The sequence below is a fragment of the Athene cunicularia genome (genome assembly GCF_003259725.1).
Source record: "Athene cunicularia isolate RWA chromosome 26 unlocalized genomic scaffold, athCun1 chr26_part2, whole genome shotgun sequence".
NCBI lineage: Eukaryota > Metazoa > Chordata > Aves > Strigiformes > Strigidae > Athene > Athene cunicularia.
This window is the reverse complement of record NW_020799137.1, coordinates 3,257,388-3,283,376: the sequence shown is the minus strand read 5'-3', so window position 1 is coordinate 3,283,376 and position 25,989 is coordinate 3,257,388. Positions and strand designations below refer to the sequence as shown.

The 25,989-nt window shown below is 40.3% G+C and overlaps 1 protein-coding gene and 1 pseudogene across 9 annotated transcripts; one reads left to right on the top strand and one right to left on the bottom strand.

Moving 5' to 3' along the window:
- Positions 1-285: 285 nt before the first annotated feature.
- Positions 286-5,787, top strand: LOC113488953 (annotated as a pseudogene).
- Positions 5,788-11,157: 5,370 nt separating this feature from the next.
- NFYA (nuclear transcription factor Y subunit alpha) lies at positions 11,158-25,972 on the bottom strand. 9 transcript variants are annotated; one of them, XM_026864442.1, is made up of 9 exons: positions 23,972-25,972; positions 22,214-22,300; positions 19,774-19,920; positions 18,322-18,453; positions 17,561-17,666; positions 16,878-17,044; positions 15,892-16,065; positions 15,460-15,561; positions 11,158-14,658 (listed from the first exon to the last, which is right to left on the bottom strand). In XM_026864442.1, the coding sequence occupies exons 1-9, from the start codon at positions 24,044-24,046 to the stop codon at positions 14,605-14,607; spliced, it is 1,044 nt and encodes a 347-aa protein (XP_026720243.1). In that variant the 5' UTR covers positions 24,047-25,972; the 3' UTR covers positions 11,158-14,604. The 9 variants fall into 9 exon arrangements, with proteins under 9 accessions (XP_026720243.1, XP_026720245.1, XP_026720244.1 ...); XM_026864444.1 differs by having other exon boundaries at positions 22,217-22,300; XM_026864443.1 differs by having other exon boundaries at positions 22,214-22,297.
- Between the last annotated feature and the right edge of the window lie 17 nt (positions 25,973-25,989).

The window sequence follows — 25,989 nt, the reverse complement described above, 5'->3', positions numbered from 1 at the left end:
CCATTTTTTTTTTTTCCAGCCACATGGCCTGATTGCTAAATATGGCTATCTAGACAACAATATGTTTAAAGTGAAAAAGCAGCCAGTGAACATTATGCAGCCTTTCCACCCAAGAAGTAATATTAAGATTGTGGTTAAAAGATATTCTCAGCAATTCCAAACTGGCATCATCACTCTGGGCAGTGGACGATTACAAGTGACGGAGCAAGTTAGCTTCCTCTGCAACAGAGAATTTCTCAGTGATAAAAAAGCTCTGGGATATATTTTTTTTTTCCCTCTCTGCCCTAAAACACTTTCTACTTCACGATGGGGGGTTTTCCAGCCCTGCTGCTCTTGCTGGCACTACCAGGTAAGGCTCAGACTCCATTTCTCCTAGGAACAGGATGCTCTCTGTGCTGTTGCATGCACTGCACATTGTTACTTGCCTGAGTGGATTTTATTCAGGCCATCTACATCCAGGCACAGAATGAGATTCCTAGAAGTCAATGAGGGGGGGATGAAACAGCCTGAAATTTGCTTATTTTAATTATACAAGCTTTTGGGGTTCTTTTTTCTTATAGTAGTTCTGTAGTCTGACCAGAAACTGAACTTCATGGTGGGACATTTGACAATCTTCACCCCTTTCTCCCTGAAGTTCTCAGTGTGTAATCACCTAGCACATGGGGAGGAAAATCTGTGCTTGTTGCTCTTCCCTGATACATCATGGATCAGGTATTGTCACAGACAGGCTAGCTGCTGTTTGCTCTCTTATTGCAAACAAATACTGAGTCCACAGAGAAGAACAATGGGAATAAAAATGGGAAAAGGGTAGTGGTACTAAGGCTAAGGCTAGGTGTTTATTTAGGCAAACCTACAGAATTAAATTACTCTTCTCAGATGCCCAGCCTGAGAGTCCCAGTGGTATAATTGAAGAAAAACTGGCATACTAAGCTGTGACTAATTGTAGCATGATTATCTTCTCTCTTTGGAAGAATCATGCATGGCAGGAGAGAACACGCAAGTGTTTCTGCATGCAGAGGGAGAGCCCTCCAGAACTAACTGCTCATATGATGTGCACAAAAGTTTAAATGAGAAGAAATTTTGGAGCGAGGAGCTGTTGGAAAAGTCTTGTCCAGTCTCAGCTTTGAGTTCCCCTTTAAAAGAAAGTATTAACCATAGCCATGCATCCTTCAGTTGATGGTACAGACTCTGGGTGTGGCTGGTTTCTGTCATCATGACAGCACTTCCAAGAGAGAATTCTGGCACACATCAGTGTGGGGTGATCTGAAGAATATTCTGCTGCAAAGAACACAGATGGTGGTTTCACCTGAGTGTGAGCTATGAGGTCAAGAGTGCACTGGGTGGGAGACAGCCAAAATAAATCAAGAATGATGTGTCATCTCCATTTTTGTTTTGCAGGAGAAGCTGGTGTATCTAGACATGGAGATCCCACTAGAGGTTATCAAGGACAGGGTAAAATTCTATTATATAATTCAACATAGAACCACAATATGTACCTGTATGTATGTAGAGGCAGAGAAGGCCAGGAAATCATTTTTGCCATATAAAATAAAAAATGTTTAAAAGGGGGGGAAAAAAAAAAAAAGTCAATATTTATGCATTACCATCAAAAACAATGAATACAATTTTGTAGGATTGTATTAATCAAAACCAAATGGGGTTGGGACAGAAATATTTCAAATAAGTTATTGAAAACTAAAAAACCGATACTTGCTTTTGCACAAAATTTTCCATTCTATTAAAAGCGTTTTAGAGTCACAGACACCTGTCGCACAGAAAAGGTTTAATAACTCCTGTAGAAGACTTGTGAGGTGGAGCAGCACCATCTTAAACATATGTATAAGAAATATGCTGAGGTGGCTCCACGTCGGAGCAGATAGGGAATTTGCCAGCGGTAACAGCCCAGAACCTGACCCAGCTCATGTTCAGGAAGGGCAGCAAAAACCCCAATTTCTCATTTCCCACCCCAACTTCATCTCCCGTGGTCACCCTCCTCAGACCGTGGCTGCTCATTTCCTTCTCTTCTGCAAGTTCTCCTCGCGCTGGTGTTAGCTCTGCCTCTTTGTTGGGTGAGATGTATGCCACTATGGGGATTGTTTTTTCCTTTCTTCTCCCTCTAATGAATCACCACTCTACTTTCTTTAGAACTCGTAAAGCTATTTGCAAAAAAAAAAAAAAAAAATGGAACTCCCTGTCCCTCCACTGCTCCTATTCTCTGATAGCCTCAGGAAACTTCAATGTTTTATTTGGTGCAAAATGGTGTCCCAAATTAGATGTCAACCTATTATCAGAGGTAACTCTGATCAAAGTATTGTTAAAATAGGAAGGACCGAAATGATGAATGACTTCTCATGGAAAATTATTAGAGTGTGGCTGAAAAAGCTCCAACTTAATGACTCAAGGAGAATATCATCTTGAGAGTCATTTCCAGGGGAGAAACAAACTACTGAATAAGATCATGCTGGAAGTTTGGGGTGAGTTAATCAAAGAATTAATGATCTTCTAAAAGTCAGCAATTTCTTACCACTTGACAAGAAAGATTACAGGTCAATGTTAAAGAGCTCTCTTCTAAACTTGGAAATTGCCTCAGACACAGACAATTCCTGAATTTTATTTTTTTTTTAAACAAATTTTTGATACATAACAATGGTATAAACAAATTGCAGCCAACTGGTGGGGGGAGTCTGGCTTGGCTTCATTGACTCATGAAATTTCAGGTTTACATCACCAGATGAAACAGACTCCAAACAATCTGAATCTTTGCCTGAATTTCTGCCTGAATTTGTCTCTTTGCCACTGTTCGTTAGTAAACTTCCATATTTTAACACCTTACTTCCTTTTCTGCTTTTAGCCAGCATGAGGCAGAAAAAAAAAAAAAAAAGAAGATACTTAGTGGAAGCTATTCTTTGATTTGTCTGACATGGCTGAAAAATGTGTATAGAAATCACACGATGTATCTTTTTTCTAAGATGCTTCCGTTCTAACAGCATTCAAGGGCCCAAATAAGCAATTTGGTTTTCATCTAGTTCTCTAAAATGGTATGAATTTTCATGGCTGACCTACATCCTCTAGAAAACTTGGCTCCTGCAGGAGCTGTCCTTTCCCTTTGATCTGTCACAGGACCCAAACTTGGAAGGAAAGCAGAACCCAAATCGCGTTTGTCCCTCCGCACACGATATTAAGTAGGTTTTTCAAGGCAGCATGCAATGAAGTATCAAAGATTTCGCAAGAATGACAAAACCACCAGAGGACCACAACCCAAAGGGAAGAAAACTGGAATCGCATGATGTCTGTTCTTGTCCTACTAGCTACTTACTACTAGCTCTCTGCCTGGGCCTACACTTGATGTTTTCATTTAGGTACACTGATAACAGGTACTATCAACAACCCAAACGAAACTCCCAGCTCTTACCTGAGGAACTGGTTGATCCCATTCCCATGATTCAGCTGCACTAACCTTCTTTTATTGGTAAATAGCACAGGATGAATTTTCTTGTGCAACGTCACAATTTCATAGCTAACAAGCAAGCAGTCACTGTGGATCATTCTACAAACCTGCAAAGCTGGATTTTTTGGCATGAGGAAAAGTCACCAGGGATGGATTGATGTGGGATAATCACCTGCTCTTTGGGGTTTTTTTCAAGGGGAGAGCTGGAATCGAGATGCAGATTTAGACACCATTACATTTCCCGCTAAGAAGGTGGATGTTGCCAACCCCACAGATGACAGCAATAAGGATCACAGGTAAAAAATGAAGACTCCTAGTATAGCATTTTGGATGCACTGCAGGATTTGAGGAGTGGTGTGACAAACAACTGAGGCATGTGTGTACACACACACAGAGGCTTCCCCTTCTCCCCAAGTCCCATGAAAAGCTGCAGAAGGTTCCTATCCATTTCAGGAGCACTAAGCAAGGCTTCTACTGAAGATGCTTAGTTTGACTGTGTTCTTACTTTCTACCTGGTTAAAAAAGGGACAACTATATGGGCCACGCAGTGCTACAATGACTCTGCCTTTTGCACAAGCAGCCCAGCCTAAACCCACCAGCTAAACAACACAGCATGTCAGATGAGAGTTATTACCAGGCCTGATCAAAGGTGACCCTATTAATGATCCCGATCAAAGACAGACCATGAGAAGGGCTACTGCATCCTGATGAGGGACGCCTTTGAACTCTGGTAGCACTGCAAATGACTGCAGGAAGAGAATTCAAGCTCCTAAGTATTCCCCAGGCTTGCCAAGTGCCAAAGAAAATACAGCTGAGATGGATCCTCTGTGGCTGTAGATCAGAACTGACCTCATGGAACCACGCTTGTTTAGAGACAGCGGGGGTAATATTTGCGTGCTGAATTTTTATCCAGGAACCATAATCCATTTTCAAACACACAAAATCCCCTCCCAAATTAACCTGGTCACCTCTGGAGCTGTAAATAGTAATGGAGATATCATACTTTTCCCCGCAGGACTCTCTATGCTCTCATGGTGCTGAGTTCTGTCCTGCCTACCACTGCTCTGATTGCTACTGTTGTACTCCTCATCACCACTTACAACAGGAGGAAAAGGGCAGGTAAAGCTCCCTAATCCTCTTGCCTAGTTTTCCTGCCCCCACAGCTTGTTGTCCCACCAGGTCTGTTCATAGCAATCATTGTCCAGGGCGACAGTGAGACTGTGCTGAGAGTGAAGTGCAAGATGTGAGTTGAATCGCAGGGAAGGGATAGTGGGAGGAGTGATTTTTAAAATTAAAATGTAAAGGTTTACACTCAAAGGAAATTCTGTCCTTCGTGGCAGGAAAAGGGATGGACTTGGGCAGACACCCTTCTTTCAGACAAGCAGCACTGCAGGTAAGACCTCATGAATAATCCCACATTCCTGGTGCTTTGTTGGATCTCCGTGATGCAGAGGCACTGGGTGCGTGTTCACCACTCACGGGGGGTATAAACCACACAAGCATCCACACGCATCCACTCAAGGTAGCAGCCTAAAGCTAGCTGTCTGTGTGTGTTATTTGTCTGACATCTTGTTGCCAAGCAGACACAACCCGACTTGGTTAAGTCATAGCCCTTCTGCATATTTTTGTTTATAGTACTCTGAAAAAATAAATATAATAAATATATATTTTTGATAATTAACTGGCCTTGAGTCTTTAGCCACATCACCAAAGTTTCTCATCAAAGGAAAACTTTGCTAGTTGTAGTTGCCCTAAATATTTGGTGTGTTAACTGCTGGTGCAACTACCCAGTTCCTTAAATCTTAGGAAGTGGAGTTTTGTACAGAAGTTGTATAAACTTCTCTGAGCACAGTTTTTCCATGCATCCCCTCCCCTCCTCCCCAGTTTCATGATACAAGGAGAAAATATTTGTAGTTGTAGATGAACTAAGACTAATATTCGGAGGCAAAAAATGCTGAATTTCTTTTTTTTTTTTTTTTTTCCCATTCTTTGTGGCCGCTCAGAAGGACAGAAGAAACAAAGCAAGCAGAATGGCAGAAGGGGAACTGAATGACAGTACAGTCTATGCTGTCATAAGGCACCAACCTCAGCCAAAACCGGAAGATGTTACATATGCCAACATACAGCCCTCACCAAAAGTCTTCTTCCACGTTCAAGAGCCATCAGGCAACTCAGTTTCCTCAGGACCTGTGGAATATGCTACTGTTATCTTCAGAGACCCAACTCCACATTCTGGAACTGAAAAGAGAAAGCCAGGCCCGCCTAAACAGGGCGGCACAAATCCCTGGGCTTGTTCACAGAATTTTGCTGAAGTGCCCTTAGAAACAACCCATTTGTAACCGGTTGCTGCAGCTGGATACCTACGGGGCGCGTGGCAGAAAACAACAGGATGAGGTTCGTGGGTGCACAAACCTTCCCTGAAAAAAATAACTGCCCTTTTCTAATAGTACAGCATCACAATTCAGCTACTGGTAAGCAAATGTAGCAGAAAGCTGTGGCATATTTGCTTTTTCTAAATTGCTCTATTTTTAAACAACGAGCGACTATAAACCCAAATACAGGAAACTGGTTCTCTCTGGTAGCGACTGATACAGCGTCACAGTGAGATATGGGGCTGTGAGATATGGGGACACGATGTTTCCTTTTAGGCTTTCTTCAACAGCTCACTTAAATGCTCATATATAAAATGTTAATTACTGCCCACTCTGATAAGATCCAAGTCAACAAAGTGGTAAAGAATCCGATTTGCTTTAAACGCATGAGTTGTCTCTCTGAATTCCATGAAACAAGTAATGCATTTGGCATGTTTTAGTAAACAGGTCTTACTGAAAAATATTTGTCCACGTTACAGTATAAAATGCCTTCAGCTTGAACACATGGGTGTAGAATTTACACAACATTATTTATTTATTTTTACAAAGAAATAACTTTGCATTTCCTTGCCTTTAGTGCCACACCCATGCTACAGTGCAAATCCAGCTTGATTTTATTATAAATTACACGTTTTGATCAAACTACTGAATCCTGTTATCATGGTGATATGTACAAACATCCATTAGGGATTACGGATAAATCCCAAAATTCATCTGACTGAGATTTTCATCTTAATTCTGTGAGTTGGACCTTGAGGATGATGAATATGATACAAAAATGGGTTTAAGTTTTTGGTATTGAGATTGCAAGAAGACTTCAACCTCAGTACTGGGTAGCATGGGAGGAAAGGAATGTGAAAAAGCAGAGAATAAATCCATGAATCATATAAACTCCACTCTGCCTGTGAGTGCTTGTACAGTTGTGAAGGGTGTGGGGGAGAGAGAGGCGGGGGGAGAGAAGAAGGAAATTCTGTTGACTGGTCTGATGTGGCTACATGATAACAGATTATTTTGTCCCTCTATTGCAAATTCTCTGAAAATAAAGCTAGAAAAACAAAACAAAACAAAACAAAAAAAAACACAACAAAAAAAACACGTAACGGCTAAAGAAATCAATTTCTGGCTTCCTAAACAGGTTTGCATGAGTTCATTGTTCACTTCCTGTCCCAACTTCCCATTTTGTGTTCTTGCATGCTGTTATTTCCTTTTCTTCTTCTTTTTTTTTTTTTTTTTTTTTTTTTTTAAAGAATTAATGACTGACACCCTTGTGCTTTGGGTCATTTTTGAGATGTCAAAAGTGTTGGTGTGGGGACCATACCATTAAGGTCTGAAATGATACACATGAGGAAAGTCAAGTGGATAACATGATAAGCTTCCATATATAAATTCAACTCCTTACTTAGCCTCTTTGAAAGCACCTAAAACTTTCCATGCCTAAATTCCTCATCTGGGTGCAATGGCACACACAGTGGAAGTTCTGAGGGCCTCAGATCCTAAAGTAATAGAAGTTAAATAATGAACTTAACAGAGGCTCACTGGTATACCCCTCTCTGCCTACAAATTAGAAGATCATGATGAATTTGAGGGTGTTTCTAGGGACAGTTTATCTCTACGGACAGCATCAGTACTCTGTCATAAAATGTAAAAAAGTAACGGCCTGATTTAAGATAAAGACACGAGAAATATTTTCAAACCTGTCTAGATTTGTCGCATCTTGCATCCTTCTGTGCAAATGATGGAGATTTGCTAGTAACCTGGACTGCCCACAGCGGAGGAAGAATTATCAGAAGAGCCAGTTCAGACTGGCATGTTTGGTAGTTACATTTCAAAAAGATCAGCAGTCCATCCAATCTACTTCTGTTATGCTCAGCTGCGGAACCACATTCAGGAACGGTCTAATTTAGGTATGAGCAGGCTCTGGGACGTTACAGACCTGGCCAGGTCTTCTGACAAGCCTGACAAGAGACAGCTAGTTAGCGTCCTAGTTCTATATTAGCTGTTGAATAGTGGTGTAGACATGTATCTGGCTCATGTCTCGCACGTCCTCCCAGCTCTTATCCTTCATTTGATAGTAGCAGGAAATAAAGTTTCAGCATTCTAGGAAGTGGCCATATCAGATGGGCAGGGCACAGCTGACAAGATATAAGAGGACAGGAATTTTTTTCTAAGACTGAGGCTATTAGTCAATACATTCCATTCCTGTGCCTCCAGACATCTCTGTCCTTCTACAAGACATCTAGTTAAAACTCACTCCAAATCTAAACATTCTCTGCAGCCTATAGTGAAACAGTTACTTTTTTCTTGTTTCCTTCAAGAGCAGGAAACACTAAGAGGACAGTTGTAATCTCTAATAGGGAGTAAATGAATGTCCATATGACTAGTGGCTGGGCACCTTCATCTGTTACCTGCCAAGAGCTCTTGCCCTAAGTGCACTCTAAGAACACAGCAATCACACAATAAATGCTACTCTAGAGATTCTGCTAAAGTAATCACAGTACTATGCCATCTAAGTGCCTTCCAGTAGCAGTTTTGCAAATTGGGCAAACTTTGCCATATGCCTAAGAAGCCAGGGAGATTTGAGCGAAAGGCAGAGATGAAAAGGACAATGTTTTATTAGCCATCATATAAACCACCCAGTTCTGCTCCATGTCTTGAAAAACCCACAGAAAGCAAAATGGGAAAGTAAACTGAGTTTTGGATATACTACAAACTACAGAGGCTGAGGAGTTTCCTGCTGAACAAAACAAAGGTGACTAGTAATTGCAAAATATTGATTACCAGAAAGGAAAACTAAGCAATAAAGGACAAGATCCTGGCAACTGTGACTAGCCCAAGATTAGCAGATAGAGGAATTTCTCTCCAAAGTGAGGGATTGCTTTAAATTAGTCTCCTCCTGTTCTTGTTAGGGAACTGAAAGAAATTTCAAATTAAGAGTAAAGCAAAAAGCTGTAAAAATCAATATCTGAGTGGCTTTGTAATGAGATAACCTATTGTGTACCGAGGGTGTTCCCTCCAGGCCTACAATGCCTGCTTAACTCCCTTGGGTCGCTGCCCTTCAAGCTCTTCTGCATTCACAAATCTTCAGCTATGAGGTCCTTGAGGGTTTATTCTGCTCTATTTGCCAACAGTCACACTTCCAGAATTTCTGCATTTCATCATGATTGCAGAGCTGCCAGCAATGCAGGGACAGAAAACCAGGACAGCTTCCTTCAGCACCCACACTGCCCACCAGCCTGTGGGGGCTTTGCAGCACCTCACAACAGACTCCGAGTTAGGAGGCCAGATCCTGTACATTCGACAGAGGGAAAAAGGCACCTTCAGAAGATACTTCCAGACAGAGGGTCCTAACTGGACTGACTCTGAACTGCCTGCTGGAGGCACTTCTATCTCACCCATGGGGACACCATCCTCCTGATTTCAACACTTAACATAGGCAGGATGGTCACGTCCCACTGTAACTGGCATTGGAAGCACACACCAACTTTCCATTGGAGTCCCTTTTGACCACTTCAGTGCAGCTAACTACAAACTCATCCGGGATTTCCAAGGTGGTTTACAGCTAGTGGAAAGATGTCACCTGCACTTGGTTCACTTGGAAAGCCCCGTTAAGGCATTCACTGCAGGAGAAAGAAACGGAGCAGTGTTTGGGGTAAAACTTGCCTTTTTTGTTCTGTTTGTTGCCATCTAGTGACATTCACGTGTGGTTTCAACCTCTGCTAGCTGAGAGCTGCTTTTGCACCAGTGAGTCCCCCTGCACTGCAGTAGTGACTATTGTTCTTCCCAGAACATAACGTATTGCTACAAACATCTGTGAAGTTCAGCACATTGCTTCTAAAAGCGCCTATCCTAAGAACACAGGAAGAAAAAACAGGCAGAACATAATGCTTTGATTTTTTTATCTGGCTGCCTTTAACCCAAAGAGCTTTGCAAACTGTAAATATACACAACTCTTTCAACAATACTGTAACACACAACTACTTGGAAACACACAAAGATCACCTAACAGTGCGGAACCTCAGCCTTGATAAAAGTATTTACATTATTGTAGTGAATGTTTAAGTTACGATACTGCTGAGAGATCCTGAGCACTCGTGGAAGAGACAGTATGCCTGAGAGGGATTAGCAGGCAGACACGGCAACTGACTCTCTCTTAAACCTTTCAAAGTCTCACGAATCCTCTTAAGAGGAAAGCTTCATTTTGTGTCAAACCACAGAAATAAGCTCTTTCTAAGGGTGTCCATTCTGTCACAGTTGGCCAAAAAAGATAACGACATGATACTTGGGAATTTGGGGACAAGAAATCACCTTCCTGGAAGGTAATCAAGAACATAAAGGCACGAGTCTTAGAAAGGAGAGCATTTGGGTACCATGAAGTTGGGTCTCCTACACTTACGCAGCCCTGTACAGATTCCAGCACTGCACCCACAGGACACTCCCTGTGCGCCAGGGCAGCTTCTGCACAGCCACTGGCTTCTGCGTGGCCTTTCAGGGATAATTATTCAGTGCAATGAATCCTACAGCAAGCTCGCAGAGACTGGAACGTCACCAAGGCACACTGAGCCAGCTGCGCCGAGAGACAGCCAGGAGCTGTCTAGTTAGGGATGGGACATGATGTGACTACTGGGTGTACTTCTCTTCATTATTAGAACTTTTTTTTTTTTTTTTTTTTTTTAGCACATCCTTTTTTCTCCCAGCCCAGACTCACCGAACATTTTCCCCAGGACACGCAAAAGCAACACTGGCCAGCTCCAAGCAAATTTCCTTCCCGCCTCCAGCCCTGTGAGGCCATTTCCCAAGTGGGTGTCAGAGCTGAGGGCCTTCTTCCATCCTTCCTCCCCAGAGAGCCCAGCTCCTGCACACAAACCACCTACAGCCGCCATCTTGAGGCACGACCTCAGCCTGGGAGGAAGATGGAAGCCCCCTTCACCAGCCAATCAGAGGTGGCCCAGAGCAACACCCATCCAATGAGCAGCCGGGGTGGGACAGCCCAGCTCCCCTCAGCCAATCGGCACCCAGCACTCACCAGCAGCCCAGCCCCGGGGGCGGGCGGAAGGGTCCCCCTCAGGCAGCAAGATGGCAGCAGGGGGATGGAGGGGACAATGAACACCGCGATGGCCGGGCCCGTCCCCACCGTGCGGAGGAGCAGCAGGCGCACCCAGCCAGCCCCAGGGTGGAGGCCGAGCTGCCCTCAGGGCAGGTGGGAAAGCTCACCAGCCACCTCGGAGTTTCTGAGTGGTGCCAAAACCACAGCCCGCCCTCATGGCTCCGTGTCACCGCCAACACTTCCCTGACGCGAGCAGAAGAGGTCTGAAAAAAACAGAGCCAAAGTTCGTTCTTGGTTTATAAATTTTTATTAGCTGGATAGTGTACACAGTACTTACAATTGCATCTATTAAAGACCAAAATACACTTGAAAAAATGCATCATATAAAAAAAATTATAAACTTTTAACTATATACAAACTTTGCCTTACCGTTAATCTCGGGACCCTCCCACACCCATTCACAAAGAAAAGATTTTTCTCTCCCCCCCATCCCATTCTTTACACTCATATAAAACTGGTTTTTGATCGGTTCGCCACTCCAGTGCTCTCCAGGTCAATCGACATTTCTCTCCGAGCCTCTTCTTTTATCCTCATCCACTCTTTTACACACTCCTGAAGTGGAGTTTTTGCTCAAGTGTAGCCAATCCACAAAGAATTCTCATATAGTTACTAGAGAAGTTTGAACTTGATGACGTCTCCAATTTAACAAATTTACCCAGGAAAAGAAAATAGACTTTTTTTAGTAACATGGTGTTGACTGATAGCTCCAATCTCACCAAGCAAACACTATTTTTAGAAGTGATACACATAACCCAAAGCAAATGAAAAATATGACAGTAGCACTCAGGCTTTCACATCACTAAAATATTAACAGTAAGACTTCCTATATAACACAAATCCATAGGTCTTAATACACATTCTACAACAACGGATCAGAGAAACTATATATGAAGGGCTTATTGGGAAAAAGTTCTAGCTGTTTTGAAGAAGTTTACAAGTTCTTTAAGAAAAGAATTACTCATTAAAAAAAAAAAAAAAAATCTATGTCAGAGCAAGAATCTTGCTTCCCCCTAACTCCCAACTCTCAGAAGGGGTTGTCCAGGACAGACTAGCTGTCAGTTGAAGAGTGGAAATCTTATGGAGAGGCTGTCTTACTCCAGCACAGAGTATTTCTCCAGCACATGAATACTCCACTGACAAAAATGTACTGATGCTCCAAAAAAATATTTACAATAATGCTGCAAATTCAACTGAAGCAAGTTTTTTGTTACTCCTTCACTAAAAGAGAGCTACGTATTTCCTGAAATGGGTGACCTCTTAAGAAATGCTAGGTGAGGATTTCATAGTTGCCAACTGAAGAAACAAACCACCATGCTCTAATTGGCCAAGTATTTTAAGGCAGAAGCAACCAAAGGCACCAAAGATGCCATGAATGCAATGGAGGTAAACAAATGCCTTTTAAATAATTAGAAAAAAATCCCAATGTAAGATTGAGTAGAGCATTAGATCACAAACAGAATTTAAGACAAATTCAAAAGATTTATTTGCATCAAGAACTAGGCCACCTCCTCCCACAGCTGCAGGTCTCACTGTGTTGAACAGTTTCTTTCTCAGCTTCAGTTCACCCTATCAGCTGTGGTAAGGGTAAGAACATGGAACTAAAAATTCAGAAAAATAAAGTGATTCAGAAAATCCAGCTGCCTAACTACAAATAGAAAATCTGTATTTCTTCTTTGCTCTTTCACTGGCTATGTACCTCCACACATGACCTAAACACTGTCATCCTTACTACCTAGACAGGTATACTCTTCCTCCAAGGCTGCCTGCTGGCAATGCAGAATCTAACATTTCTCCACAGTTCTGCTCCTTCCTCTTGCACTCCTTCCCATCTTCTCACACTCTTAGGTCTAGTATTTGTCTCTTTTATCCAAAGTAAATAGAATTTTCAAGGCTCTGTCTTTTTGTTTCCTCCCAGTCCTCTACAACTTGCTAATTTGTCCTCCATTTTTCATTAGTCATAAACTTTCAGTAAATGGGAAAAACATAGGGGGGAAATAATATGGGTTGTATTTTTCAAGTTGTATTCACTTATTTTTGTCACTTGAAAACAGAGTTCACTGAATTTAAACCAGTCTCGCCCATCCTTGGCTGCTTTCCTCAAGAACACCTCACCCTCTGCAACTTTACCTACTCAGGTTCATAATCACTTCCCTCAGTGACAATGCCTGGCAATATTTCCAATCCCATGCTTAACTGCTGTGATGCAGTTAGACTACAGCACACAGGTGATACACAGAGCATCTGTAAAACTCATCTGAGATGGGACGAGACCAGGCATGGGAAGATGCAAATAATACCTCTTCAAATGCTTATGAACTACAGCTTCCATCGCAAATTTCAAATCAGTAAGAATGGAACAAGCTTAAAATCTGTAATGAGCTACAGAATTAGAGATAAAGATGTATTTTGTCAAGATACACAGCCAGAAGCCAGCCGTAGGTCATGAAAAAATCCTTTTGAAAAAACGTAAGTACTCCTCTTTCATTAAGTGCCACTTTTTTATTTAAAGAGGATAGTCTATAAAAAGCCTGAAAGGTTCATCAATATCTGCCTTCAGTTACATCAGGATGAGCTGAGTTGAGTTGCCCTATCCTTTTGCTGTCATGAAAAAAAAAATCCCTCACTGTGTAGAATGAGAGAACTGTAGAACTGATTTAGAACAGACATCAGGAAACACTGTCACAAAGCCAGTTAAGTGCTATCACTCTGAGACTGCAGATTTTTGTGTCTTTTGCAGGAACCATGCACGGGACTGGCAGGTCAAGAAGTAAGATGTTAAAAAAAAAAAGTATCCTTTGGAAGGGACTCACTGAAATGTTTTAGTCCTTTTTATACTAGCATCCACTTTTCTTCCAAGGCAACAACTACTGGTAATAAAACATACCAAAAAAAACCACTCAAGAGATTGCTTTTACTAATTAAATCCTTATCCCCACATCACCCTCTCCCATCTTACTTCTTGGAACGGATACACAATATATCAAGTCCTGTAATAATCTTGAAATATTTCTATCATTGTGACTGGATGGCTGAACTTTTCCCAGAGAAGAGCTTGGTGTTTAAATATTTTACAAGGTGGCACATTAAAGAAACCCCCTTCAGTTTCTGCCAGTTTCAGAAGTGCAGATGCAACAGAGAACAGTTCATTGACAATGAAGTCCAAAGGTGTAAGGAGTGGATGTAAATAACAAGTCTCTGCTGGGAAAACAAAGTACTGTGGTGTAGCCACATCAGTGCTGGTTGCTATAAACTGGATTATGTCTCTGTACAGAAGGGCCGTAACTCCAAGAGGTCTTTGCCAGCCCTGCTTCAGCACACCAGTTATTGCTGATCACCAAGTCAGTGGCACACTCTCACCCACGGCCAATCTTAATGCAAGAGATGTTTAAAAGAAGGGAGAAAAAAAAAAAAAAAAAAAAAAAAAAAACTCTGAAATCCCTGTGCTGGATCAGAAGAGTATACCAAGAAAGTCATTAAGTGTCTATTTGTTGAGTCAACTGCAGTTAAAATCTCGCCCACATACTGAAAACGTGGTGCTTGTTCTGTAAAAAAGGGTAGGCTGCGATATGGTGATTGTCCCATTGAAAGACTCACGTGATACACTGGAAAGGTAGGACAGACTTACAGAAGGGATGGCAATTTTATTCAGTTTTGGTTTTTTTTTTTTCTTTAAGCAGTGGTTAGGAGACTCTGATCATCTGTGTCATTGCTTCTTCATTGGCCTGAGTTGGATCCTACAGATACAAAATACACACCATGTTGTAACTTCAACATTTTTCCATAACAGCAGAGAGAATCATGCACAACTATCAAGAGGAAACACTCCTGACCCATCCCTTGATCTCTAAACATGTCATATTTTTCCTGGGTTTTACACTCAGTGTAAGAGACTGGGAGGTACAAATCTTAATACTTCCCAGTAACGTGTTTCTGGTAATAGGGAAGACCTACTACTACTCTAGTATTTGTGAAGGATTCTACTGCAGAGTAAGAAATATTTTTTTGCTAAAGCCACAGGACTGCTTTAAAGCACCGATCAACAACAGAATTTGCTAATTCTACTCTATTGTGTCCCTTTCCTTTAAAAACCTGTCCTGCACTTTTTCTGTAAATCAATATGCAGCTAAGGATCAGATATTCACCTTTTAAAATTTTCCATCAGATATAAGGTGTCTCTACCTTTAATTCACATCCTAAAAATAAAAATACTTCTGGTATGCAACCATAAAGGCTGCAAAGACTGTAGTTCTTAGAACAAACAAATACAAGCATTCCCTGTATGTAAAACAAAGTGAATACATTTCTATCAATATTACTATAATTTAATTACTCAAGGCAAAGACACTTGCTGTCTACAAGAAGTGAGACAGAAGGTTTCTTTACAGTGCCCAAAACAAATTCAAGGGCAGAGAGGGACAAAGGTCAGCAGCCTAGCCCAAGAAAGAACAAACACAACAGTACAAAGACACCTCTAAAGTGTATTCTGCAGAACTGAAAGCGACAGTTGTCCAAAGAAGAGACAAAATTCTCCTTACCTGCATATGAGGGCTGTCTTTTTCCTTTGGTGAGAAGAAACGTCCACCCTCTCCCCGCTTCCTGGCCATGGCATGACGATGCCGAGACTCATGCAAGTATTTCTGCAACAATATGAAGGATGCAATGAGACCCCAACCTACTATTTCTAGTTCAGTACTTTCAGTGGGGGAAATTCCTGACTAGAAAAGCCTATCCAGTCCTTATCCTTCCCCCTTTCCTGAAGTATTTGCAGTAAACACTCATTTGTAATGAAAACCATGCAAAGAAATCAGAACTACCACCAAGGGACTTAAAATTACTGATGTAGCTTATGAACAAAAAAAAGAAAAATTGAACAACACTAAGACTCTAGTCCTCATTTTCCAGCACAGGTGGTTTTCTGGGCCTTTCTCCTAGAGCAACCCTGTATTAGATCTGAATTATATTCTCACCCTTCTTTCTTTGGGAATTTTTCCCTCTGCTTCAAGCTTTGCCCGTGCCTGCCTCCTCTTAAGGATCCGGTGATACTGCTTGGCATTCACATAGAGGGGCTCTTCTTCCAGCATTTCTGCTCCAGGCAAAGGTATTCTCTGGATAGCTGGTACTGATCCAGCTCCAGGTACCATCTGCACAGAGAATATGTTTTTAGTACTTGTACCTCAGAACACTTTGTGAATGCAAAAATGTAAAAAAAAAAAAAAAAGTTAAAAAGGAAAGTGTTTGGTTTTGCTCAGCTAACGCACCTACTTAAATTAAAAAGGAGTAATAAAGTTGTTCTCAAACTGCAGAACAAATTTAAAGAAATCAACTACTTATCAGTTGTACTTGATTTTTTTTTTCTGATAATGGTCAAATTTCAATACAATATACGATTTTATGACCACATTACTGCTTCTTGTACAATTAAGCATACAGAATATAACCAAAAAAAGAAAGGGAAGCAACAAGAATCACTTATTTAATTTATATGATAATTTCAGAGCATTTCTTAAGCAAGTGTTACTTGTAGAGCTGCTGACATCTAGTGGGGACAAACAATAAAATTCAAGTTAAACGGCCTCACACTACAAAGTAAGAATTAGCAGAAAAAGCTCTCTTATAAACCAAATAAACAAATACTAAGGGATCCCCAGGAAAAGCAATAGTTGATTCAGTCTTTTCACACCTCTGCCTATCAGTTAACAGCTTATTTTGAATTTCAGTTTCTAGATTTCTGAAGCCAATAACCTGATGTGGGAAAAAGAAAGTAAAGAATACATAGATCATAACAGGACACAATCCATTAAAACTGAAAAGTTGTATTGTCTAAACTTTGAACTAGTGGTAGCTACTGAGAAGACTGACCTTATTAACATGACATGAATCTCAGACAACATTTTGTGTACACACATCTTAAACCTCAACCTTTAAAAACATCAGTGGGAAGTTAAATACATACCATAACCATTCCACCTGAATTGACAACATTTCCAGCAACTGGCAGTGTCACTGTGACAGTCCCTTGTCCACTACTGGTTGTATTGGTGTTGGCTCCCGTTTGGACAATTTGAGCTCCAGCCAAACTGGCTGCTGGAATGGTGATCATGCCTGTAACAGGGACTGTAACTTTAAGAAAATAAAACACACACACAGAGGAAAAAAAAAACAAACCAAAAACACGCACACAAAAAGAAGGGAACACCATTAGTCCCACTTCTGGTTTTTACTCATTCATCCTTCCATAACATACAAAAAGATTCAGAAAAGCATTGCAAGTCAACTAAATTCCATTACCTGGCTCTCATACTTTATTTTCTGCATTTGTATCTGCACAGTAATCTCAGTGTCAGATAAGAGATCATGTACTCTAAGGCATAAAAGCAAACTGAAGCATTTCTATTCTAATAGCTCTTGCCAAAGGAAAGCACCAATTTTTATTTTTTGGGGGAAAGAACTGCAGACTGAATTCCTGTATAACATAAAACTTCTCATCTTCCATTCACTATGCCAACAACTCCTATCACAGCACTCATGGCACTAGTAGCATTACAAATCGGTTTTCTTCGACAATAATTAAAGGGCAATAAAAACCTATCAAAGAGATACCGAGCAGTCCTGACTTTTTCACACCAGAGCTCATACCTTGTTGGAGAATGGTTCCATCAGCATTAACTGGCTGATAGACTATGGTCTGGCCTTCAGCCGCTTGTGCTACCTGTTGTCCTTGAACTGCTATTTGTTGCTGGGTCTAAACAAAACAAGAACACAGTAACTTTACAAATGGCTTATTTTTCAAATTTTACAATTCCTGAATTAACACATGGTGCTTAAGGTGTCTCAGGCATCTATTTCTTTTGCTTTATTACCAGCATCAAGAAATAGGATGGAACACAAAACAATTGAACTGTAGATAACATACCTAAAGCACCAAGACTTTTTCTAACGGTGTAGTACTTAATATTGAAAGAAATAAGTTTGAGCTTTCCTGTCTCACTGTAAATATGTTAAAAGAAGAACTATCCTGCTCGGAAATTTAATTTTGGTCCTAAACAAAAGAATCTGCAGAAAACCCAGGTATGACTAGGCTACTTCACAAAATGGCGCATGTATGAAACTAGCAATACGTCACGTTTTGAAATTTCAACAAATAGACAAAAACCACCATGAACCGATAAAATACAGAAACACAATGAATAAAAACATGCAATCTATTTATTCTGCCCGAGAGTTATGCATGAAAACACTACAAAAATATGAAATTTATTCTGAAGTTCTCCTCAGTATTTAAAATTCCTCTTTTTTTTTTTTTCTTTTCGCTTTTTTACTTAACCACACCTTAAGTCATTTGTCAAGTTTCTCTTCCTATTTCTCTCAAAAAAACCCTTTCATGCTGGTGCAGTTACCTGTGTCTGGCCAGCAGTAACTGCAGTCTGTGGCTGCTGTATAATGATCTGCTGGGTCTGGCCCTGCTGCCCCTGTACCTGCACAGCCTGCCCACCTTGAATCTGAATCTGACCTGGCTGGACCAACTGAATCTGTGGAAGAAAGAGTCAGAAAGGAACATTAACTATACCTCTTATTTCTCCCTCCTTGGCCTCAGCATTACCAAATCATCTCTGAGGATGATTTACTGTTGCAAAGAAAGAAAGCACTGATTCTTCTCTTTTTCATTTTAAAATGAAGACTTTTAATTTATTCCTCCCTGTGACACAGCAGTCACAACCATACAGAATAGAGGAAACATAACATGCTAGTGTCATTATGCCCTAGCAGTTCTCCACTGCTTACACAATAAAACGGTCAAAAGAAATAAATCATTCACATGGAACCTAGGAATAATAATACTCAGGTGAAAGAAAAAAAGTAAGAGAGCTAAGATTTAAGATATCTGTAGAGTGTTAATAATCCAGCATATAGAAGTACTCCTGGATATATATATATATATATATATATACATATAAAAGTCTTCAGCTTTGCAGAAGTTTTTCCACCAACGTGGAACATTTCTTAGATTGAAAAAGAGGAACTAGATTATGGTTCAAAGCTTGTGCTTAAAAACCCAGTTAAGGATTTTTCCTCCAACCACCAGACTGTAAAGAACCTAACACAAAATATAACATCTTTCAACAAAAGAAATTTTTAATAAACACTAAATAAACCTCTTGCAACAGAAAGATCTCATGTGCCTTCCTGGACTGTGTTGAACTTGATTCCTAAATCCCATTCTCAAATCACTACAGCACTTTCATTATGCCACTGTTACAGCTCTTCCTTTTGCTTTTGAGGGACACACTTTGAGCACCTGTTCAAATTTAAAAACTGTCTTTTAGACAAATATTTCAAAAATTGCTTCTAATAAAATCCATCTTCTCTTCCTTCTACAGTATTAACTTTGGTGCAATTGAAACGTTTAAATTTCACCTTCTTACATTAAATGAACTCAGCACAAGTTATTTTCAAGAAGCTTTCTTAAATATTAAAAAAAAAAAAAAAAATCCTCTTTCTGAGCCATAAATTTGAGTAGGCACCAGATCACCAACTATACTGCAAGGGCCAGTTAAAATAAGAATTTAAAAAATCCAAACTCAACTAAAAAAAACACAAACCAACTCTAGCTGTATTTTAATGGACTTCATTTAAAAGGTTTGCACATTCCCATAAAATACAAAAATCATATACACAAAGAACTTTCATTGCATTCTTAACCCGCAGCTCACTGCCAGATCCATAGCTGGAGAACACCCATCTTTGCCCCGTTTATTTTAAGAGTGCTGAGGCAAACGTACTATCTGACAAGGTGAGAACATCACAGTTTATTCTCTGCATTTTATCTTAAATAAAATTAGGGTTCTCACCTGCTGTAGTCCCTGTGTTCCAGAAACTGGGACCTGCATGATTGTCTGGCCCTGACCCCCGGGCACAGCCTGCACCATGATCGGCTGGCCAGTTGATGTGATCAGCTGACCTCCGCTCACTTGTACCATCAGTGGTTGACCCTGGACCTAGGAAAGAGGAGAAAAAACAAACAGAACAATGAAAAAGTCTGGTGACACAAAGCTAGAAACTGAAGTGGCTACCACATGAGGCTAAACGCTTACCCATTTTAATGCGGTGACCGGGGAAACTGAGCAACAGTCACTAACCTGGGTTCACAGTCAGCATCAATTATCTTTAGATTCTAAAACTTTTTCCATGATGTGCTATTGGATTTAATAAATTATCCTTTTCTGTTGCAGTCTAAGCAAAACTTCCAAGTCTACTTGCAATAAAGCATGAAAAGCATGGCTAAATTTTCCAGACACATAACTTCCTTCATGCACAGGCCAAGAGCAAAGTGTAATAAAAGAAAATTCATTATCCACATAACTATTATTAATCTTTAACTGGGGTTCCTAACAAGAAAGCTCTAAAGAAGCTACTCTGACAGAGTTTCTGAGGTAGCTTCAACTCTCTCCAACTACATGTTTACACTTCCTAACTGATACACAGCATGTGATGTTCTTTGAGAACCTTTTCATGGTTAAGTGAAATTATAAATTTCACAAATGCAGTTCAGTAAGGAAGAGTGAAGGAAAATCTATTGGGCCAAGAAGTGGATGCTGCTAAGGTTACAGCAGATTTATAAATTGGGTGTAAGAGTCTCTGGACTGTCTGTCAGAGACATACAGAGACCAGGTATGTCTCTGGTTACTAGGAAAAAGGCCAATGGGAAGAAAAGCAAGGGGAAAACCCCTATGTTTAAACATCCTCAACCGCTACCTACCCAAGCATCCCTAAATGTGTCTCTGAAAATAGCACACCTCCACAGTTTGAATGTGAAACGAGTCTTATGAACTAGGTAATCCCTCTTTACCATGCTCTGAGTTGTTTAGAAACCAGAGCAACACAACATGATTAAAAAAAACCCACACCAAGTTCTTTGGTTTTCTACTTGGAAATGTCAAGAATATGCAATAGCAAATGCTCACTCTCCAACCACCATACCAGGCTAAACTTCAGTAAGGATTTTCAGCACATACTGAACTACCTAAAAAAAGCTTTGCTTTGCATAGTTCAAATACCTTAGTGAATTATATGCTAACACATCCATGGAAACAACCACAGTGATCAATGCCCTACATAGAATATTGTGACTTTACAGGTCACCTAATACCCTTGCGACACTGTTCTGTTCCTCAACCTTGTAACTACTGCATACAAGTCCCTAACAAAAATTGGTAGGACTTGTTTTGAATTACAACAGAGAGAGAGATAAGCATGCTCGTGTCAGCCAGAGAAGCACAGTCAGCAGTACAATATCCAATAAGCAGAAAGAAAAATGATGCATTCCAAGATTCTTGTTAATGTATTAAGAGCAAGCCAAAAAAAAAAAAGAAAAAAGAAAAAGAGAAAAAGAGGGGGAGGCACATAACAATGACCAGGAGGCCGCAGTGACCCGAGCAATTCAGTCAGCCAGCTTTTCATATTTTAACTCTGAATATAAATGCTGTGTTCAACTTTACACCCAGCAAGACCATTCTGGCCTCTTGGAACTCTCCTCTGAAGAATTAAAAAACAAACAGAACCAAAACACTGAGTGGAAAATGCTAAACTGCTACAGCCACCCAGGGCTTATCAACCCTTTTAAAAAAGCCTCCTATGTAAGCTAATGAAATTAAGTTTTCAAGAGAGAAAATACTTTGTATTGAAACAAATCAGGGTTTGAAATAACCTTGCATTTCTTTCCAATTTGTGATGTATTTACTGTTAGGATACATATTCCTGCTGGATCTCCCTGTGTTGTTCACACATAAATAAGAAATCGGATCTCAGTCTCACAGAGACCAATATTGTCCCCAGGTGCCCTTTTTAATCACAGATGAAAACGTTTCGCTCATGGGTCATCCACCACCTCTCTGTCTTTCATGTAGTGAAGACACAGAACTACTCACAGTGGATAGCAGACATCTAATCTCTTTGAACTACAGGAAATCTTTGGGTTATACCTCTTGCCTGTTGCTTCCTCATCTTGGTGTTTTTTCCTTTTAAGTCCCATTTCAACCACTATTTACTTTCAGAATTACAGCAGCAGGAATTCATGAATGCATCAGGGTTTCTGGCATGCACCTGAGATCCAATGAAAAGCTATAATCCCACGCTCTTCATGGAAATCCCTACAGCTAGTATAAAGCACAGATACCGCTGCTAACAAATTCTCCTGTTCCTATTTCAAACCCTGGAAAAAACACAGCATTAGATATGTGGCAATGGTGAGAGTCATGCAGTGCTCACAAACACAATTAGAGAGATCACCACTACCTGGAGGGTCTGGACTTGCTGGCCTGAGGCGGATGCCACCTGGGCCTCAGTCTGCAACTGGACAGCAGTGACACCACCCTGCTGCTGGGAATAGGAACAGGAATAGCTTGAAACATGGAAATGCACAGCTCTGACAAGAGACAACGACACTTTGCTGGAAGAGGGTGAATTTAAAATTCATACACACTGCTCTTGGAACATAAGGAACGTGAATACGTTTAGCAAACCTAAGAATGGAATACCAACACAACCACATATGATACTGGCAGGCTTCAATATCCCAAACAGAAGTCACTTACAAAAAAAACGAGATATTGTTTTGCAGAATTTAAAATCTCAGCTTCGTTGTTTTAGACTGCTACCTTTCTGCTCAATGTTTCACAGGCCAGATTTCTTCCTGTGAGGGGATTCCAAATTTTTGTCAGACTTGTTAGTTACAACAAAGGCCATAAAATGCTTTCTGTACAGAAGAACAGCACAGATGACTACAGTCTAAGCTTCATCTATGTCACCCTGCATCAATGTCTTCCACCACTGACCTTGAAGGACAATCTTGAGAGGTTGCAAGAGCAGTTAAATCTAAAAGCCTTTTCTATCTTTAGCCTCTTTAGTAAGAGTCCCAAAATAATCTGCATTAACTGTCTTAGTGTTTTGGGAGATGAAGGACATCTCTCTACTAAAAGCTGTACTACAACAGGCCTACTGAAAAAAATTTTAGAAAAATATTTCATGTCAAAGACAACACAGACTTTAAGAGCACGTACTAAAAATTACACAAGCCAAGCTATGTTTTTATCTCCTTTTTACCTACAAAGCATCAATAAAACCAAATAAATTTTTGGTTACCTGTTGGAAGCAGGTATTTTTGGTAATTCTTAATATATAATTTTTAACCTCAAATACAATCTTATTCTTACTGAAATAGTCAACTTCAACTAAATTAAGTGGAAGAAGCTGGTCCCACTATCAAACACTCAAATGGGATGAAGACAAAGCAAAGTGTATCTCACTGAAAACATAATCCAATGGCTTATTTCATTTTCACAACAAACTAAGAAACTCCTCTTGCCTCAAACTAGAACTAACATAAGATGCAACAAAAACTCATCAGCCACACAGCTCATCTGAAGATGCATTACTGTATCTGAATGGGTGAAGACAACAGCAAAAATCTGTAAGCCCTTAAAAAAACCCCAACAGTTCCCCCATCTGCATATTATAATACGAATTAGAAACTTCTTTCTAGAATGGAAGAACTCATCCAAAGCTACATGTTTTGTTGCAATTCCTGTACTGTCTGTTCTTTTTGATCCGCCTGTAAAAGAACAGATCTCAAAGCCAACTTCTTTTAAGCCTAGAGAAGGCCTCTATGGCCTTGAACAAAACCTGTTTCGGTTTGGGGGGGAATCTACATTGTTCCTTGTGGACAACTGTTTAGATTAATTGTTTCCTGTTTTCAGAGAGGATTTGTTATTTTCTTCGTATCACTACCAGTTTTCAAACTCCTTACTACACTGAAATTTGGTAACCTGTATACCTGCAATTTTAGTAATTTAATAATAAGTATTTTAGAAAAAAATATTTACTCTGACTTCAAGGCAAGTCAGATCACTGACCGGGTGCCAAAAGTCAGGTAAACATATACCCAGACAGTATCATGAAGCATCTTCCTGGTTCTGTGAAACTCTGAGAAGTACAAACAGATTTGTAACTCAGCACTGGCAATGCCAGCTCACCCGTTATCACTTTCCATACCTGCTGCTGAATCTGTCCAGCCTGCACAACGATCTGCTCCGTGGAACTGTTACTATTTGCTGTGTACTGCTCCATAGCGCTTCACTTCCAAGAGGGTAAAAGGCACACCTCAGTCCGTGTATCTGGCAAAACAAGTTAAAAAAGCATGTGATTATTGTCCTAAGATCAGTATTACTCCGCAATACCTGGAAAGCAAACCATCTGCTGACACTGAGGTCAGAATGACACTGTAAGAGCTGCTAATCAAGGACCTGCCTCTTTCATAATGTCACCTTACTTTACATTGAGTAACAAAACTAGAATTCTAATTGCAAGAGCACCTAACATGACAGGGAAACAAAAAAGTATCTCAACCTCAATTCTGTCATTATCTTTAGTTGAATCAAATAGTATCTATGAACCTATTTGTCTTCATGTTTTACCCCTCGAGCCTGTGTGTTCTGGGCTACAGAGAGCTGCCTACATGGCATATTGGACGAGGAGTTATCACTAAAAAACCTCACAAAATACAAAGTTTAGGTGTAAAACCAAACTACATTTCAAGAATTCAACAAAGCTAGGTGAAACTGCCTCTCTTTCCCCAGCTATGCAGCACTCCCTCACATGTCTTTCTTCTCTCCCTACTTTCATATATTTTGAGAAGAGCCAGCAGATTTCTCACTGCTTCCATCCTTTTACTGCCTCTCGTTTCTTGGACCCTTGCCTACACATGTGAAGAACACTGTTGAAATAAAATACTTGGTTCCACTGCCTCCTTCTCCCTCACTTCTCAGTTGATCAGCAAGGGAAGAATTCTTACTTTTAATGAGGTATTCGATTTATGCTACGACTGAACAAGTACCTGCTACATTAGTGAAAAAGCAGCCTATAACTTTAATCTTCGAAGGCTAAGGCAACAAAACCCCAGGCTCCTTCAGTTTTCACAGAAATGCACACAAAATTTATTCACAACTTTAACTGTAGCAGTTGCTGTGGTTACTACCGTAATGACACCCTTTGCACTTCCTGCTCTTTAAAACATCCTTTTCACTTCAATGTCTGGCATTTATCTTAATACTTCATTTTTTCCAGCAACTTACTCGTCACCATGGCGTAAGAAAACACACAATGATTTTACGTTTTGTTGTTTTCTTGCTTTGGTTAACACCAAATGTCACTTACATACAAAAATAAATAATAAACCAGTAAGTAGAGTGACAGACCAGAAGCATGTTCATTATAGCGGGCATAATACTCAGCCATAATAATGTAAGAACCTTCTCAGTCCCTATCAGATATTTTGTTCAGAGTAAGGATGTAATGACACTAATCCTAGAAATCACAAAGATAACGTGTCACAGCACTGAAAGGCACTACATTTTAACGCAATTTTAACTCTATCCTTGGCCCATTTAGTAGCATTTTTTCATAGCCTACCAGAATAAAAGATAAATAATCTTTCTGAAGATGATACTCTCTAAGGTTCTTGTTTGAATTTTACGCTGCATACTTCTGCCCTAAATGCCTGTGGGCCTGTCAGAAAACAGTTCCCACGTTTCATTCTTCAGGGAAGTATTTCAGTAGCAAGCACAGGTTGCCAGTGAACCATATTTGCAAAAGGTTCTGTGGTTTCCTTAATTCCACAACCAGCAATCAAGCACGGGCATACTTCTACTTGGAAATGCTTCTTCACAGACTCTGGTATCAAGCTTCTGTCTTGTTTACTTAAAATATTAGCAGCATTGTAATCCTCACTCTCTGCACCAGCTGCGGCTAGCCAGAGTCACAAACAGAAGATTTTACACGTGCTTGATCACAGTCCTCCAAGGGATTATTTCACTGCCTTCATTAAAACACAGAGCACTGGCTTCACTGTATCAAAGTTAAATTTTAAAGATCAGTGATCTACTTCAATGGCATGCTCCTCCCACAGCTGATCTCACCAGCCAGCTCCTCCTCACCAGGCCCTTGCCTGCACTGAGAATGACTGTGTTCTACTTTCTATCAGCATATATTGATATATATATATATATATATAT

Bases quoted from the DNA above. Each gene is read 5' to 3' on its own strand.
- NFYA (XM_026864442.1), bottom strand. From the start codon at position 24,046: ATGGAGCAGTACACAGCAAATAGTAACAGTTCCACGGAGCAGATCGTT. The intron at 17,667-18,321 runs GTAACTGCACCA...TGTTTTGTTTAG, and splicing joins TTACTGCTGGCCAGACACAG to ACCCAGCAACAAATAGCAGT. The intron at 15,562-15,891 runs GTGAGAATATAA...ATATTGTTGCAG, and splicing joins AAATTCCCAAAGAAAGAAGG to AAATACTTGCATGAGTCTCG.